The sequence below is a fragment of the Carlito syrichta genome, unplaced genomic scaffold (assembly GCF_000164805.1).
Source record: "Carlito syrichta isolate Samal-C Ts95f unplaced genomic scaffold, Tarsius_syrichta-2.0.1 Scaffold305546, whole genome shotgun sequence".
NCBI lineage: Eukaryota > Metazoa > Chordata > Mammalia > Primates > Tarsiidae > Carlito > Carlito syrichta.
In genome coordinates, this window is record NW_007249642.1 from 308,297 (window position 1) to 323,519 (window position 15,223).

General features: G+C 41.3%; 1 protein-coding gene across 1 annotated transcript in view; it reads left to right on the forward strand.

The window, feature by feature from the left end:
• Positions 1–15,223, forward strand: part of COL19A1 (collagen type XIX alpha 1 chain) — a 333,729-nt gene that overhangs the window by 214,644 nt on the left and 103,862 nt on the right. The window contains exon 15 of the mRNA XM_008061721.2: positions 6,239–6,292. Within this exon, the coding sequence (XP_008059912.1) occupies positions 6,239–6,292 (54 nt within the window). The remainder of the gene's footprint in view (positions 1–6,238; positions 6,293–15,223) is intronic.

The following is a 15,223-nucleotide window of genomic DNA, read 5'->3' on the forward strand; positions in this document are numbered from 1 at the left end:
GAGCAAAGGGGAGCAAGGAAAAGAAAGAAGAGGGGATGGGAGAGAGAGAGAGAATGAGGGAGGGAGGGAGGGAGGAAGGGAGGGGAGGAAGGGGGGCAGGAAGGGGGGAGGGAGGAATTCTGAGAGTATGGCACAGCATTCTTTGAACCAGCCCTCCAGGTGACACTAACACATGGTCAGGTACACACACTACCATGCTTTGGTCATGAGTCAGATATCTAAACTGTTGTGTCATCATCTTTACCCTGTTGCCAAACAGAAAACTGATATGTTAGGTACCTGGAGGTTTCCCGGGCAACATAACACCGTCAGTCTGTGTTTTGTGCTTGGTAGCAGAGTATTCAGGCAAGTGTTGGGTTAGCCCGATTGTACTGATGCTGGAACACTGAATCTCTATCCATCTGGAAACTCACCCAGATCCTAGCTCTGAGATTTGCTTCTGAACCAAGGGCCACATGGGAACAGCCGCCCTGCCTGGAAGCCCTCTCCCAGCTCAGTGGCTCTCTGACCCACCACCAGGACCCCTCACCCCGCCACACCCAAGTTCCCTCTTATTGTCCCATTTTAGAGTGGGTTCAGAGCAAACCTGTAAGCTGAGTGGACACAAACATGTGGGGGGCATTGGGCATCTCCCTCCAGGCCCTGCTGTCAATAGCCCAGCCTCAGGCACTGGCCCCCCGTGTCCTGGTCCAGGTCCTCAGAGCACTGCAGGAAAGAGCAAAGACTCACAGATTACACTTTCCTCAGAAAAGGGGGAAATCTGATTTTATTCCAGGATGAGAGTTGTGGTGTATGTCTGTCTTCTTGGCATAATTATTAACAATAAAATACTCTTGATATTGTCCTGGCTTAGGCAATAAAATTCACGCTACCAGAATCCCACGTTTAACTCCTGTATATATCCTTGCCTTTCCCTACTGCTTTTTTTAATTTTTATTTTTTGAGATTATTTAACTTTACTAAGATTTTAAAATCTGAAAACTGCTAAACATAGTATTTATATAAACACTGAGGACTGTTCAGCTGGGTACAGCATCTTCCTATGAGCAATTTGAACAAAGACTAAGTTTAAGTAAGAATCTTGTCTTATATAAAGAATAGGATTGATGAAGCCACCCCTTGAACAACACATACCCAGTAAACAGTTTCATTTGTATATAAAGCACACTTGGTTTTCTTTGTTATTGTAATTTTGATTCCTGTTTAATTATTTTTTCAATAGCTTTGGAGGTACAAATGACTTTTGGTTACACAGATCAGTGGCAAGAGTTAAAGAAGTCTTACCCCTCTCCCCCACTAGTATACATTGTACCTACTAGGTGATTTTTTATTTCTCATTCCCCTCCCACCCTTTCTTCTTCTGAGACTCCAATCCATTATACCATTCTTTGCAGATCCTAAGCTTAGCTCCCACTTATAAGTGAGAAGAAATTGAGGTATGTGGTCTTCCTTTCCTGCATTACTTCATTTAGGACGATGGTCTCCAATTCCATCCAAGTTGCTGCAAAAGACTTATTTCCATGATATATACGTGTGTGTGTGTGTGTGTGTGTGTGTGTGTGTGTGTGTGTGTGTATAAATAGTATTCCATGCTGTATGTATGTATGTGTGTGTGTACACACACACACATATATCATACATGTCACATTTTCTTTATCTGCTGATTGGTTGATGGGCATTTGTATTGATTCCACATTTTTACAATTGTGAATCGTGCTGCAGTAAACATGCGAGTGCCGGTGTTTGTTTTGTATACGTACCTCTTTCTTTAAGTAGACACTGAGTATTGGAATTGCTGGATCAAAAGGTAGGTTTACTTTTAGTTTTTTGAGACATCTCCATACTGATTTCCATAGAGGTTGTATTCGGTTACATTCCCACCAACAGTGTACAAGCATTACCTTTTCACTGTATCTGTGCCAACATCTATTTTTTGTTTGTTTGTTTTATTTTTTAATAATGGCTATTCTGACTGGTGTAAGGTGCTGTGCCATTGGGTTTCAATTTGCATTTCCCTGATGATTAGTGATATTGAGCTTTTTTCATGTTTGTTGGCCATTTGTATATCTTCTTCTTGTTCTTTTGAGAGATGTTCATGTTGTTTGCCCTTTTTAATTTTTTTTTGACTGATTTGCTTGAGTTCGTTGTAGATTCTGAATATTAGTCCTTTGTCTGATGTATAGTTTGCAAATATTTTCTTCCATTCTGTAGGTTGCCTGTTTATTCTGTTGATTATTTCTTTTGCTGTATAGAAGCTTTTTGGTTTAATTAAGTCCCACTTACTTATTTTTGGTTTTGTTGCATTTGTTTTGGGGACCTTAGCCAAAGATTATTTGCTTAAGTCAATATCCAGAAGAATTTCCCCTAGGTTTTCTTTTAGAATTGTTGTGGTTTCTCACAGTTAAATCTTCAATCTATCTTGAGTTAATTTTTGTGTTTGGTGAGAGATGGCAATCTAATTTCATTCCTCTGCATGTGATTATTCCATTTTTTCAGCACCATTTGTTGAATAGGTTGCCTTTTCACTAATGTATGTTTTGCCTGCTTTGTCAAAGATCAGTTGGTTATAGGTAATTGGGTTTATTTCTCAGTTGTCTATTCTGTTCCACTGGTCCACATATATCTGTCCTTGTACCAATACTATGCTCTTTTGGTTACTGTAGCCTAGTAGCATAATTTGAAGTTGGGTAATGTGATACCTCCAGTTTTGTTCTTTTTGGTTAGAATTGCTTTGGCTATTTGGAATTTTTTAAAATTCCATATGAGTTTTAGGATTATGCTTTCTAATTTTGTGAAAAACGACATTGGTAGTTTAGTAGGGATTGCATTGAATCAGTAGATTACTTTGGGTAATATGGTCATTTTAACAATGTTGATTCTTCCAATTCATGAGCATGGGATATCTTTCCATTTGCTTATGTCATATACAATTTCTTTAATCAGTATTTTGTAGTTCATCTTGTGGAGATCTTTTGCCTTCTTGGTTAAATATATTCCTCACCACTTTTATTCAACATATTACTGCAAGTTCTAGCCACAGCAATCAGGTAAGAGAAAGAAACAAATGGTATCTTAACTGGGAAAGAAGAAATCCAACTATCTGTCAATGATGTGAATCTTTTATCTAAAAAACCCTAAAAACACCTTTAAAAGACTCTTGGACTTGCTAAACAAATTCAGTAAAGTCTCAGGTTACAAAATCAATGTACACAAATTAGTAACACTGCTGTATACCAGTAATGACCAAGCTGAGAATCAAATCAGGAACTCAATTCCATTTACATTAGCTACCGGAAAAAAGCAAAATATCTTTCCCAAATGCCTTGAAGTGAAGAGGGATGATGTCTTGGAGGAACAGGAGACTGTGCGACTATATTCTATATTCTATGCATCCAGGAGCCTCGAAGGGAGAAACAGGATAAGAGAATTCATTCCTGGAGATCCTTGTCTGGGAAGAACCTGAACAATTGATACAAACTGTGGCCCCCAATAGCTCCCTCCCAGCTGTTAGTGCCACCCACATTCCTCCTCTGTCCACCCCCTGTTCTGTTCTGTCAGAGACCCTACCACAGGTCACTGACACTTGGGACTTAAGTCCCAAAAGTTTTTCTTAAGGTAGTCCTGTTCCTACTGCAAGTTGAGCATCCTTAATCTGAAATATTGAAATTCAAAATGCTCCAAAATTCAAAATTTGAATTTTGGATTCAATATGAAGTCATAAATTGGAAATTCCATACCCTACCTCATGTGATGGATTACCATCAAAACTTTATTTCATGCCCCAAAATTGCTTACACTAGTGTATAAAATTACCTTTAGACTATGTGTATAAAGTGTATATGAAACATAAATGAATTTTGTGTTTAGATTTAGGGTCCATCCTCAAGCTATCTCCTTCTGTACATGCAAGTATTCAAAATCCAAAATCCAGAACATGTCTGTTACCAAGCAATTTGTACAAGGGATACTCAACCTGAATAGACTTGGTGGAAGATCTAAGGAAAAAGTGGGTCTTTAAAAATTGTTCTCATCTGCTTTAGGGTGTTGCTAGGAATTTCAGCCCAGAAACCAGCTTTAATCTGAAAATATGTTCCAGCCAAAGTTGTCTGCACAATATGTTCCAATCATATAACAACCCTTAAAATTGCTTCACCTGCATGTCCACTCTTCTCAAAGCCAGCCTTCTCCCTGCCCGCTTCCAGCACACCCTGATGCCCTGACACCCTGATACTGACAATCCGGCCATTGAAAGGCTAGCTTCTATCCAGGTGGTATGTAAGAACAGGAGGCTTGCCCTCACCTACAAGGAATCATGTTTGCCTTTGTTCCTCATCTGAACACAAGCCAGTGTCTTCTTAAATATCTGGCATTGACTTGTCTTAAACGTTAACTCTGTGATAAAAGCTGATCAATAACCAGCCTCATTTTCCCACTTCCTACCCAAATCAATATATACATCTCCTATGCAGAAAAGGGAACATAAACTAAGTTGATCCTACAGTTTTTAACTTACCTCCACTGAATGCATGCTTAAAGAAGAACCAATCACTTACTCAGCCACCATCAATCAGTTTCTTTGTGCTCTTGTGAATTAATAAATTACAATATTTCCACTTTCTAAGTAAACTTTTTATCATTGATTAGTCCTAAAAGGCTAATTGACTTAGATTTACTAAAAGAGCAAATATATTGATTTTTCAGAAAATGTAACTTCAAGGCTGGAAAACGATACACATGAGTGTAGCTTATATTAGGTATACAGACTATAACATTACGTATTAATTTCAATCTTACAGTCCTCCAAAAGAACTCCAAGGGGGTTAGATCTCTAAAATGAAGAGTATGTGAAAACACCACTAATTCTATTTCTCTTTTGAATTAAATTTTTTAAATCTGTTCTGAAGATGTTAGCTAGGTTATTGATGATAAAGATTGCAGTTTTTATATGAAGTCATTGATAGTATGCCCTTAATTTGCCTTCAGAAACAATGGGTACATTTCTCACCCAATCACAGCAGAGTATTTGCTTGTTCACCTCCCAAAATGCACTCTACTGCTTCAACTGGCATCTAGCCTTTCCACCATCTCCCCCCTCCCCATGCCTTCATGAAAACCAGAGAGATCAAGCAACTTTTTCTGATGCTTTTGGACCAAGAAGATTCATGAATGAAATGGTCCTTTTCTTTTCTGCTTATAATTCTCCCCAAAAAAGGCATTGAAAAGGTCCGCCTAATGCTTTTACTTTTAAAGTATCGATAAACCTTGGCATGTATTAATAGTTTACCAATATGATAATCAGTAGAGTTATTAGTAACAATAAAATCAAGTGACCGTATTTTAAAAACATGTGCTCAGAAATGTTTTTCATTCAAAATGCATGCTTTCAATAACTAGACTTACTTCCTTCTGTTAAACAAGTTTAAGAAAATAATTTTATAATAAAGTAATGAAATGTATGTTAAATGACATTAGATACAGTTAATTGGAGATGTGAACACAAACTTATCTTTCTGACTCTTGCTGTTGGAATTTGGCTGGTTGTGGACTTGGGAGAGTTAATATTCGGTGCCAATGAAGATTAATATGCAAGAGACATACCTTTTAGCTCTTGTATAACACAGCTTCACCACTCAAAGGGAAGAAAGGAACCAGCTGAGTGCTTCCTCCAGTATATGTAATCATGGTGGTACTAGGGCTGTACTGCCCACACTTCCTGAGGATCAGAAGAAGCTGAAGGGGGTTTAAAATGCAGATTCCCAGCGCCCATTCCTAGAGATTCTAAAACATTAGGTCTACAATGAACCCAGAAAGATGCATGTTCAACACCCAGTCTCATCTCAGGTAACACCTGTCACATTAGGGTTCAGACCCCTCTTTGAGAAGCACCAACTGATGGTGACAGATGCATTGGGAGCCACAGAATTGTCAGATAAAATGCCAATCTCAGTTCATCTTCCAAATACTCTGTGTGACTTTGCTGGAGTATTGAGACAGGCAGCATTTGCAGGGTGCTGCTAACAGTTGGATTTCCTCATTTCAGCTGCTACATTTCTCATCACAGTCCTTGAGAAGTGGCCCACACCTCTTGGAATTCATCAGTGTTTAAAAGCCATATGGAATCGGAATTGTTTTTTAACCTGTTCATTTTTACTGTCTTCAATATTGTCATTTAATATTGTCTTATGTCAAAATAAAATGAAACCACTGCATTTATTATCTGTTTTTCTTTGGTTTCAAGGGAAGACGAGGGAAGCCAGGACCCCCAGGAAAGCCGGGACCCCCAGGACCGCCTGTGAGTAAACAGCAAGATGACTGTCCCACTGGACAGTCTCTACTTATTTATGTGTGTTTACCCAAGGGTTATGTTACTGCCTAGGTAATAATTTCCTTCTTTCTTCTGTTTATATGATTGCTTTCAGCACTTGAATGAGTGGCTCCTACTCCCTACACCCCTACCACATCCCACAAACCCAGAGGAAAGGGAGGCTGGCCGCTGTGTCTCACTGACCTTTCTTCATTATAGAGACAGGGATGCATGTAGTGTCTGCATCCTTGAGCTGAGGGTCCTAGTAGCCGAGTCCTGCTATGAAGGTCCCTGAGCACCATTTCTCAACTTCTTAGCATCCATCCTGGTAGTAAGTCAGACATCTGTGGAAGCGTATCCATCTTCCTTGACAACCAATGGTTTTGTTAGTAGAGTTTCATACGGTTTTGTTGCTAAAAAAGGACTATAAAGATGTCCTAGCTGGACAGCTGATCTGGTTCCTTTAACCCAAGCTTCCAGAAAAGGATTCTCTTGCTTACACTTCCGCTAACTCTGCAGCCCACCATAGTAACAGATGCATTGGGAACCACAGAATTGTCAGATCAAATGGCAATCTTAGTTCATCTTCCAGATACTCTCTGTGACTTTGCTGGAGTATTGAGGCAAGCAAACACTGTGCTCCACCAACACTGTGCTCTCCATAATCACCAGTTACCTCTGAGTCGCTGGGTCTTCTACGCCCTTCTCAGGTTCATTTTGCTTCCCCGTAACACAGGAGTTCCCGCTGTTGGCTGCTATCTCCTTGAAATGCTCTATTCGCTAGGTTTAGTGACGCTAATTTTTTTCCTCCTTGTCTGGGACCATCTTTTTGTCTCCTTCACCAACAACTTTCCCTCTGCCCCCTGTATGTTGGCTAAATTAACGAATCCCATTTTTAAAATTTCAACCCAGACATTTCTCCTGAGCTCCGGGCTCATACATTCCATTGTTCGTATCTCCACGAAAGTTCATGTCCCAACTAAACTCTATAAATACTTCTAAGTTTGTTTCTCTCCTTTATCCTCTCCATCTAAGCCCCTAAATCATGTCGATTCTTCATCCCAGTAGTTCATGAATCCTCTTCTCTGTGTTCACGGCCATGGCCTTCATTTAGGCCTCTGCCAATTCGTGCCTCTACTTTTGAAGCCATGGAGGACTGGTCTTGTAGCCTCTACCTTCTCCTGGTGGAGCCGTACCTCTGGGTCATACAGCCTAATGCTGAGTGTCCAGACTGGTTTGGAAGCATAAAACGCTCACATATCTTAAAACTATTTGACTTAAAACCTCTCCTTCCTTCCAGAAAGGTGGGTTCCCCACTTTTTTTTTTTTTTTTGAGTTGGAGTCTCACTCTGTCACCCAGACTGGAGTGCCGTGGCCACTCCCAGCCACCGCAGCCTCGACCTGCTGGGCTCCAGCGATCCTTCCGCCTCAACCTTCCAAGTAGCCGGAATTACAGGCATGCGCTACCACGCCCAGCTGAATTTTTGATTTATTGTAGAGATGAGGTCTCGCTGCCCAGGCGGGTCTCGAACCCGCAGACTCAGGCAATCCCCTCACCTCAGCCTCCCAAAGGTGCGGGATGACAAGCTGAGCCACTGAGCCCGGCTTGGTTTCTCCACTCTTCACGTGCCCTCAGGGCTCTTCGTGGTCTGCCTTTTATGAGTCTTTGGGATCTCCCTTTGTGCCCTTCCTTCTTCTGCCATCTGTCGTGTAATCGTCCCTTATCATCTCAAAGATGCCATGGCCTGCAACCTTCTCCCACGGACTTATGTAAGCCTTCCTCTGTCCCCATGACTCAGCCCAGATAAATCCCCGGTGTAGCACATGCTGGCGCTGTCAGCACTCAGGACGTCATCCTCCATGACCGTCCCACAGCTAGGGCACACAGCCTTGGGACTTTTCTCCTCATTTGTCTGATCACTGCAAGGGGCTTTTTTTGAACCTCTGTTTTGTCACTGTTGCCGAGGACAGTTTCTGGCTTGTAGTATGTGGTTCTTAACTACTTAATCAATGAGTAAACAAATGAGCGTGCTCTGCAGATGAGAAAATGAAGGCCAGATAAATGACATTTTAAAGGCCAAAACCACCTTCTACCACCACAAGGGGACTTCAGATCCAGCCCCTTAGGTATCTCTTGGGATGGTCACACATGGAAAAAGGAACATGATCGTTGTCTCGCCATTGGTTTCATCTTGCTTTAACCACTTAACTGGGTTGTCCTATTCGTAATGCATTGTTGTCCACTGATATTGACCATAAAAGCAGTAGAGGGTGAGGGAGTAAGGAAGCATGAATAGGGTCTTCTGGCATCCAGTCTTTAAAGGAATCGGCTTTGCTGATTTTTATTCCAGGTTGAGTTTCTTTGGCGAAACAGAGAACACATTGTAAGATGTTTCAACACTTGTTTTGTGCTTTAAAGAAGAAAAGCTGGTGAATGCTAACAGGCAAGATTAGACCTACATGTAGTTTTCTAACCCTATGATGCTGCTTTAAGACAGGATAATTGTTGTCTCAAAAGAGAATTTAAATGTGGAGGCCTTTGTGACAAGCTTGCCAAATGTCTAGGAGAGGAGAGGATTACACCGAATTCTGGAACGAGTCCTCAACTATAGATCAAATGAGTTTACTGGAGAATTTAGAAGATTAAGAAACATGTGACTGTCGGATAGGATTTATAATATTCAATTCTACAGGTTTTAGTTTATTGCCAGGGTGTTTGGGGGAAAGAGGTGCTTATTTTATTTCAAGTATTAGATTTGGAATTTAAGCTCAGCTATGGGTCTTACACACAGTGTTCATTAAATCCTGAGCACACAGTATTTGAAAGAAAAGTGATTTATTAACTTTAAAATATAACAAAATACCCAACTTGTTAGACTAAAGAAATAAGGAAAAATCTGTGCAAAAAACCAGAAGATTTTATTCATGGGCTAGTTTCTGTTTAAAGAAAAATCTTAGACTGTGTTCCCAGTTCATTTTCTGTTTCAAAACTCTGGTTTATGGGTGCTCTTTGTCTTTTTGATTCTGGGGTAATCCCTCCAGTGAACTAAAAGGTCTTTTCTCCAGCACAAGTACTAATCAAGCCTCACGGAGATGTGGCCTTCGTCAGCTCTGGGCTGTTTTTAAGTTGCTCGTGTTGTGGGCTAAGTTGATGGTGGGCGCACTAGAATGCACTAGAAACTCCTGGGCACTCATCCTGCTCAAGAGCAGCTTAAAGATGACATCAGGAGAAGGGCAGAATAGTTGGCTTCCCCCACCTTTCTGTGCCACCTCCACGTTTAATTTTTCTAAAAAAAAAAAAGATTCACTTTAGAAAGAGGGCTCTCATTTCCCAAGTGGATAGAAATGAACAGGTTACTTCAAAAGCAGTCCTTCCCCTCTCCAGGTCTTAACAACTAACATTTTAAAAATTGAGCTCCTAAGAAAATCTAACTGTTCCTAATTCACACGGCTCAGCAGTTCCACAGGCATTAACATAGGGCCTGCTGTGGAAGCTTGGAAATGGTCAAGACCCTACCCTTGCTTTCCAGGAGTTTCAAGTTTAGTTCAGAGAGGGGGCCTGAAAGGGTCGTCCATCTGGGGCTGAAAGCCTGGTGTTTATATAGCCCTAAATCCAAGCCGATTGGCTAGCACTAGCTGTGAGCTGTAGCTGTCTGATTGGTCAGTATTAAGGGCCAATCGGCAGGAGGTAGGGGCCTAATGGTGAACTGATTGGTTGCTTCTGGATCCCAGCAGTGAGTACTTAAGCTCTAGTTTGAGAAGCTCACAGGAAGCTTGTTTACTGATGCTAAGCCTGAGAGGCTTGCCGGGAATTCGCTACATTATTACCAGAGGGAATTCTCTACATTATTACCAGAAGACCAGCCTGTCTGTCTGCCTAGCCTTTCTCTAGTTATCTCCTGTCTCAACTGAGCTAGCAGGTCCGGGAGAGGAGGTCCGGGAGAGGACTGACAGGCCAGAGTTTATTCCAGCACAGCTCCCTCACAACTGTGTTGAGAAGTAGAAGTCATCCTCAGTCTATAGTAGGGTAGGTGATGCTTACGAATGGCAAGTGACTTACCCAAAGTCACACATGTGTACGGGGAGACGGAATTCAACCCCAAGAACTTGTCCTATACTGCCTTTATTCTGCTAGACCAAGGATGTGAAAGACAAGCTTCTAGGCACAACCCAACTGCGATCAGCCTTTCTCAAACATTGCACACAGAGCATTGTCTGACTTTTGCACCCAGTTCCTGGCACTATCCCACCTCAGGCCAGCAAGACAGAGTTGGCTGACAGTGGGGGCTGAATCTTCCTCCTGACGTACCTTTTCTGGAACAGTCCACTTGACGTGTCCGTGTCTCTATTTCCTTCTTTGCAAGCAAAATCATAGTGCCAGCCCCACCTGCTTCCCACATTAGAAGGATCAAATGTGTGTGGAGGAACTTTCCTCTAAATGTAAGGCTCTATCCAGATGCAACTTACGTCTATTAGTATTCTGAACATCCATTCCCATTGTAGACAGAAGAGATTGCTTGAATCTGCAAGTGGACCAGCACATTTTTTTCTCCTACAAATTCCCCAAAATTCAGTTAACAAAACCTGACATGTCTGTCACTGAATTACTGAAAGGAAAGATCATACTACACATGGAATACTTACCCTCGACATGTGATTCCCCTCTTAAAGAGTTACAGAAGTTGTTTTGACTTAGATAATCACAACAGCCAGGTCTAAGAAGTCAGTGTTGCTTTTTTTTTTTCTGTTCAGATTTGCAGCCTGCTTTTTGCCTGTAGGGCTGGTTCATGGTGATCTGAGAGCCATTGCACTCGTTAGCTGTGATGTCTTCTGAGTCTTAACTGCCATTCCCCATTCTCATAAACCTCCTCTTTCTTTTGAAGCCTCCCTTCCAGCTATCCAAGTAGCACACACCATGGACAACAGTGGACTTGGGTTGCGATCATGGGACTCAGAACTCCTTTGTTCATGTCAAAGTATTCTGGCTTTTGGTTTCTTTAGGAAAGAGAAAAGCAGCTGGAATTGAGGCGGGAGAAGGTGGAGAATTTAGCTAATGAGCCATTAAAGGCAGTGGGAATCAGCCCGCTGTGAGACATTAACTCTCCTCATTTATCTTCGCTGTAAAAAGCGTCTATTAAAAACCACATTCATTTTTAAATGTGTTATTATTTCTTCCTGGTACAGGCAAGCCTTTTGCTTTTCTTTCATTTTTTTTTTTCTTCTGGTATTGTTTTTGTGCATTGTTTCATTATTGCAGTAAGAGAATTGAGCAGTGGGCTCAAAGTGTCACATTTCTGAGCATAGCAATTTAGGTTGAAAACAGAAATCCAAGAATTGTGTAACGTGAGGCAGCAGCACCCTCTACTGTTCCCACTGGGAAGCACTAGGCAAAGGATAACGCCGCACATTTTTTGGAGGGTGTCACAGGTATGGACGATTTTCAGAGTTTGAGGCTTCATTAGAAATCTACATGATTTTTCAAAATTCATTTCCAGGACTTTGTTGCGCTTTATAATTATCTCATGGTTTAAAATAAATGCTATTTCATTTTCAACTTCACTTTGATGCCCTTTTGAGGTGAGACTCTTTCCTTGGTTCATGGAGTTCCAAAATACACATCTATGCCAGAACACTGAGAAGACCTTGTGGCACTGGTTCTACGGGAATTCACTTCGTGTCCATCTCTTCTAATGCAACAATCAGCTTTAAAACACATATAAGCATGTTGTTTCTATTTTAATTTTAACTTCAGCGTAGGACTCCTCTTACCTTTAAAGCATGAATCATTGCAGAGTTCTGAGGTCATGATTATACATCAGTTTACATAATCAAAAGAGTAACCCATAAGTAAAAGTAAATCCATTTGATTAAAAAACTCTTATTAACCATCTGTAGATGTGATAGCCAATCACCATCACAAACAGTGAATACATGGTGGTTAAAAAGTGGCTCAGCCTATAATCCCAGCACTTTGGGAGGCTGAGGCGAGTGGATTGCCTAAACCCATGGGTTCAAGACCAGCCCGGGCAACTTGGCAAGACCTCATCTCTACAATAAAAATAAATAAATAAAAATTAGCTGGGTGCAGTAGCATATGACTGTAGTTCCGGCTACTTGGAAGGCTGAGGCAGAAGGATCACTGGAGCCCAGCTGGTCCACACTGGGGTGGCTATTATCATGCCTCTGCACTCCTGCCTGGATGACAGAGTGAGACTCCAACTCAAAAAAAAAAAAATCAAAGCAACAGCAAATGACAAAGTCCCTACTTTAAAAACTTACCCTCTATGATGGGTACAGCAATGGTTAATAAGCAATTAACTGAATAGGCAAAACAATTTCAGTTTAGCTTGTGGCACTCTGGGGGATAAACTGGGCGATGCTGTCATGATTTGGAAGAAAGAAGCATCATTAAAGTGGTCCTGGGAGGAAGCCATGTTCCTTGGGAGGGAGTGGGCCATGAGAGGGCCAGGGCAAGGACTTCCCAGTCAGAAACATTAGGCCAGGCAAGGCTTTGGGCTGGGGAAAGCTTGATGTACTCAATAAACATGAAGGAACCAAGAGAGGAACTGTGGCAGGAGGTTCTGGGCCTTGGAAGAGGGGGAGTGGGGCGGAGCAGGGTGAGGACCAGGTCCAAGTGCTGTGAGACAACCCACCACACACATCTCCCTTTGTTAGTCTTGTGTGTGCGTTTTCATCTGAGGTGGTTTGATTTTTTTTTTTCTTTTGATGTATTAAAAATACTATTCCAATTGAGTCAAGCAAATTATTCTGAAGAGGGCATGATGTTTAACCCATCATTTTTGGTCTTTGAGTAGATGGGGTATAGATTTATTTACTGAGAGAAGACAAGAGAGCTGACCAAGCTTTGACTGTAGCCCATTTCATTTCCATCTTGACAGAATCCACTGGATGCCATATTTGTCATTAAAGGTGGAGAAATTCATCCCAGATGAGTCCATCTTTTCCTGATGCTCCCTTTCCCATAGGCTGAAGGTTGAGCCCAACAAACAGCTATAGCAATGAAAGCACACACCCCCAAAACACAGAGTGGACGCCTTTCTGCACGCCTTCCCCAGTTCCCTCGCTCTTCTCATCCTGAGTCCCTTTGTGTCCAACCCTACCTGCTATGCACTGAGGGCTCAAAGTGCAAAGCTGCTGTTTCTAGCATTTAGCCAGGTCTACCTCCAAAGCAAGTGTGTGTCCCCAGAACACAACTGGGACTGCTGAGTAAAGCAGACAACAAACATGTCTCCTTGAAGCTTTTGCTTTCTCGTTAAAATGCCCTGAATGTGACTCCTGTGTGTCTTGAGGCTCATCATGTCTTGGTGGGAATCCATGTCTGGGTGTTTAATCCATCCCTTCTAAAGCCTCAAACTGACCAGGGCTGTGTCATGTCCAAGTATTCCTTTCAACAAAGAACCTCAGTCTCTTCTGTCTACTAAATGACCAAAGGACATGCATGTAGTGACAATATCTTCAGAGATAATGAACCTAACAATTTGCTTCAGTCAGTGGGCATAGTAATGTCATTCTTTAAAAAAAGTAAGATGACCTCTGCCGATTTAAAAATATAGACACACATAAGACCTGAAAGATGGAGACATGCCAGTTAATCATTTTTATCGCCACTTGTCCCCCGCGAGGGTAATGGTCCCAGACAAGACAGCTGTTGCCAACATTGCTAAGATTCCAGTGTCACCTTCTGTGACCACAGGACACGTAGACATGCCTGTGAGGCAGCTGGGGGTATCAGGTTGAGATTCTGAAAGATAACCCTTGGATTTGGTTTCCTAATTGTTTCTCTCTTCCTCCCCCTTTCCCCCACCCCCTCCCTGAACAGCAGCAGTGGGACATTCTTGATTACTTTCTGACTTCCTAAATTTGTTTTTTTTTTTACTAATTGTGGTTACATTCTGGTGGAAAGGGATTTTATCTTCATATAGGCACTGACTACTTTTTTCATTTTGTATCATGTTCTTGAAACCAACTCTTTAGACATTTGGGCCCGCACGTGTTCTTTACAGCAGTGATGAGACAGAATATTTGAAATCCTTGTTATACGGTCAAGGATTAGTTGTAGTTAGTTGTGACAGTGCATGGATTAAACACTACTTCTTTGTCTTAGGTAAGCATTAATATTTAGGAAGTCAACGGCCAATCAGATTTCTTAGAACCGTAATGTTCAGAAAAGCAGAAGTGTTTTCTAAATAATCTTATAGCTTACATTTGGTGACCCAGTTTTCAAAAGGACCTCATACAGTATTTACTGGTACTGCAGTGTAATTTTGTGAGAGTTACTGCTGTGGAACTTTGCAACTTTTTGCGAGAAAAGATGGTGTGCATTTTAATCATAAGAAAATTCCAGGCCCTGACAGGAAGAACGGTGCTCAATCTGTTGTAGTAAATTCTTTCTGCACAACCATGACAATTATTTGGTGCAGCCAAAGAAAAGACAAAAAGAAACTATGTAACTAAAGAGGCAACATTTTTTTTTAGTATTGTCCAGGGAGCCTAAAACATGGAAGGGAATTTGGCAGAAAGTAAGACCTGAAGTGACTTTGGTTATATCTGTGACGGTTTTGCTAAAAGGCAAAAAGATGTAAAGCAAATATGGCAATCTGTTCATATTTGATAACATCGGATTATGGACCCATGGACATTTATCATAATATTTTCTGTACTTTTCAGCATGCTTAAAATATTTCCAATTCTTTTGAAACAACCGGAAGACCATTCTGTGGGATTAGTAAAGGTCAAAATCACTTATTACTTTCCATTGACCAATATCTTCTCCTTTAACTGAAATCTTTTGTGGAATGGGACTAGGTGTTCTAAAACTAAAATTTTTTTTTTTTTTTAGAACTTCTCTGAGTGCACTTTCTGTAACCATGAGGTTCAAATGAGCCAAGGATTGTCATT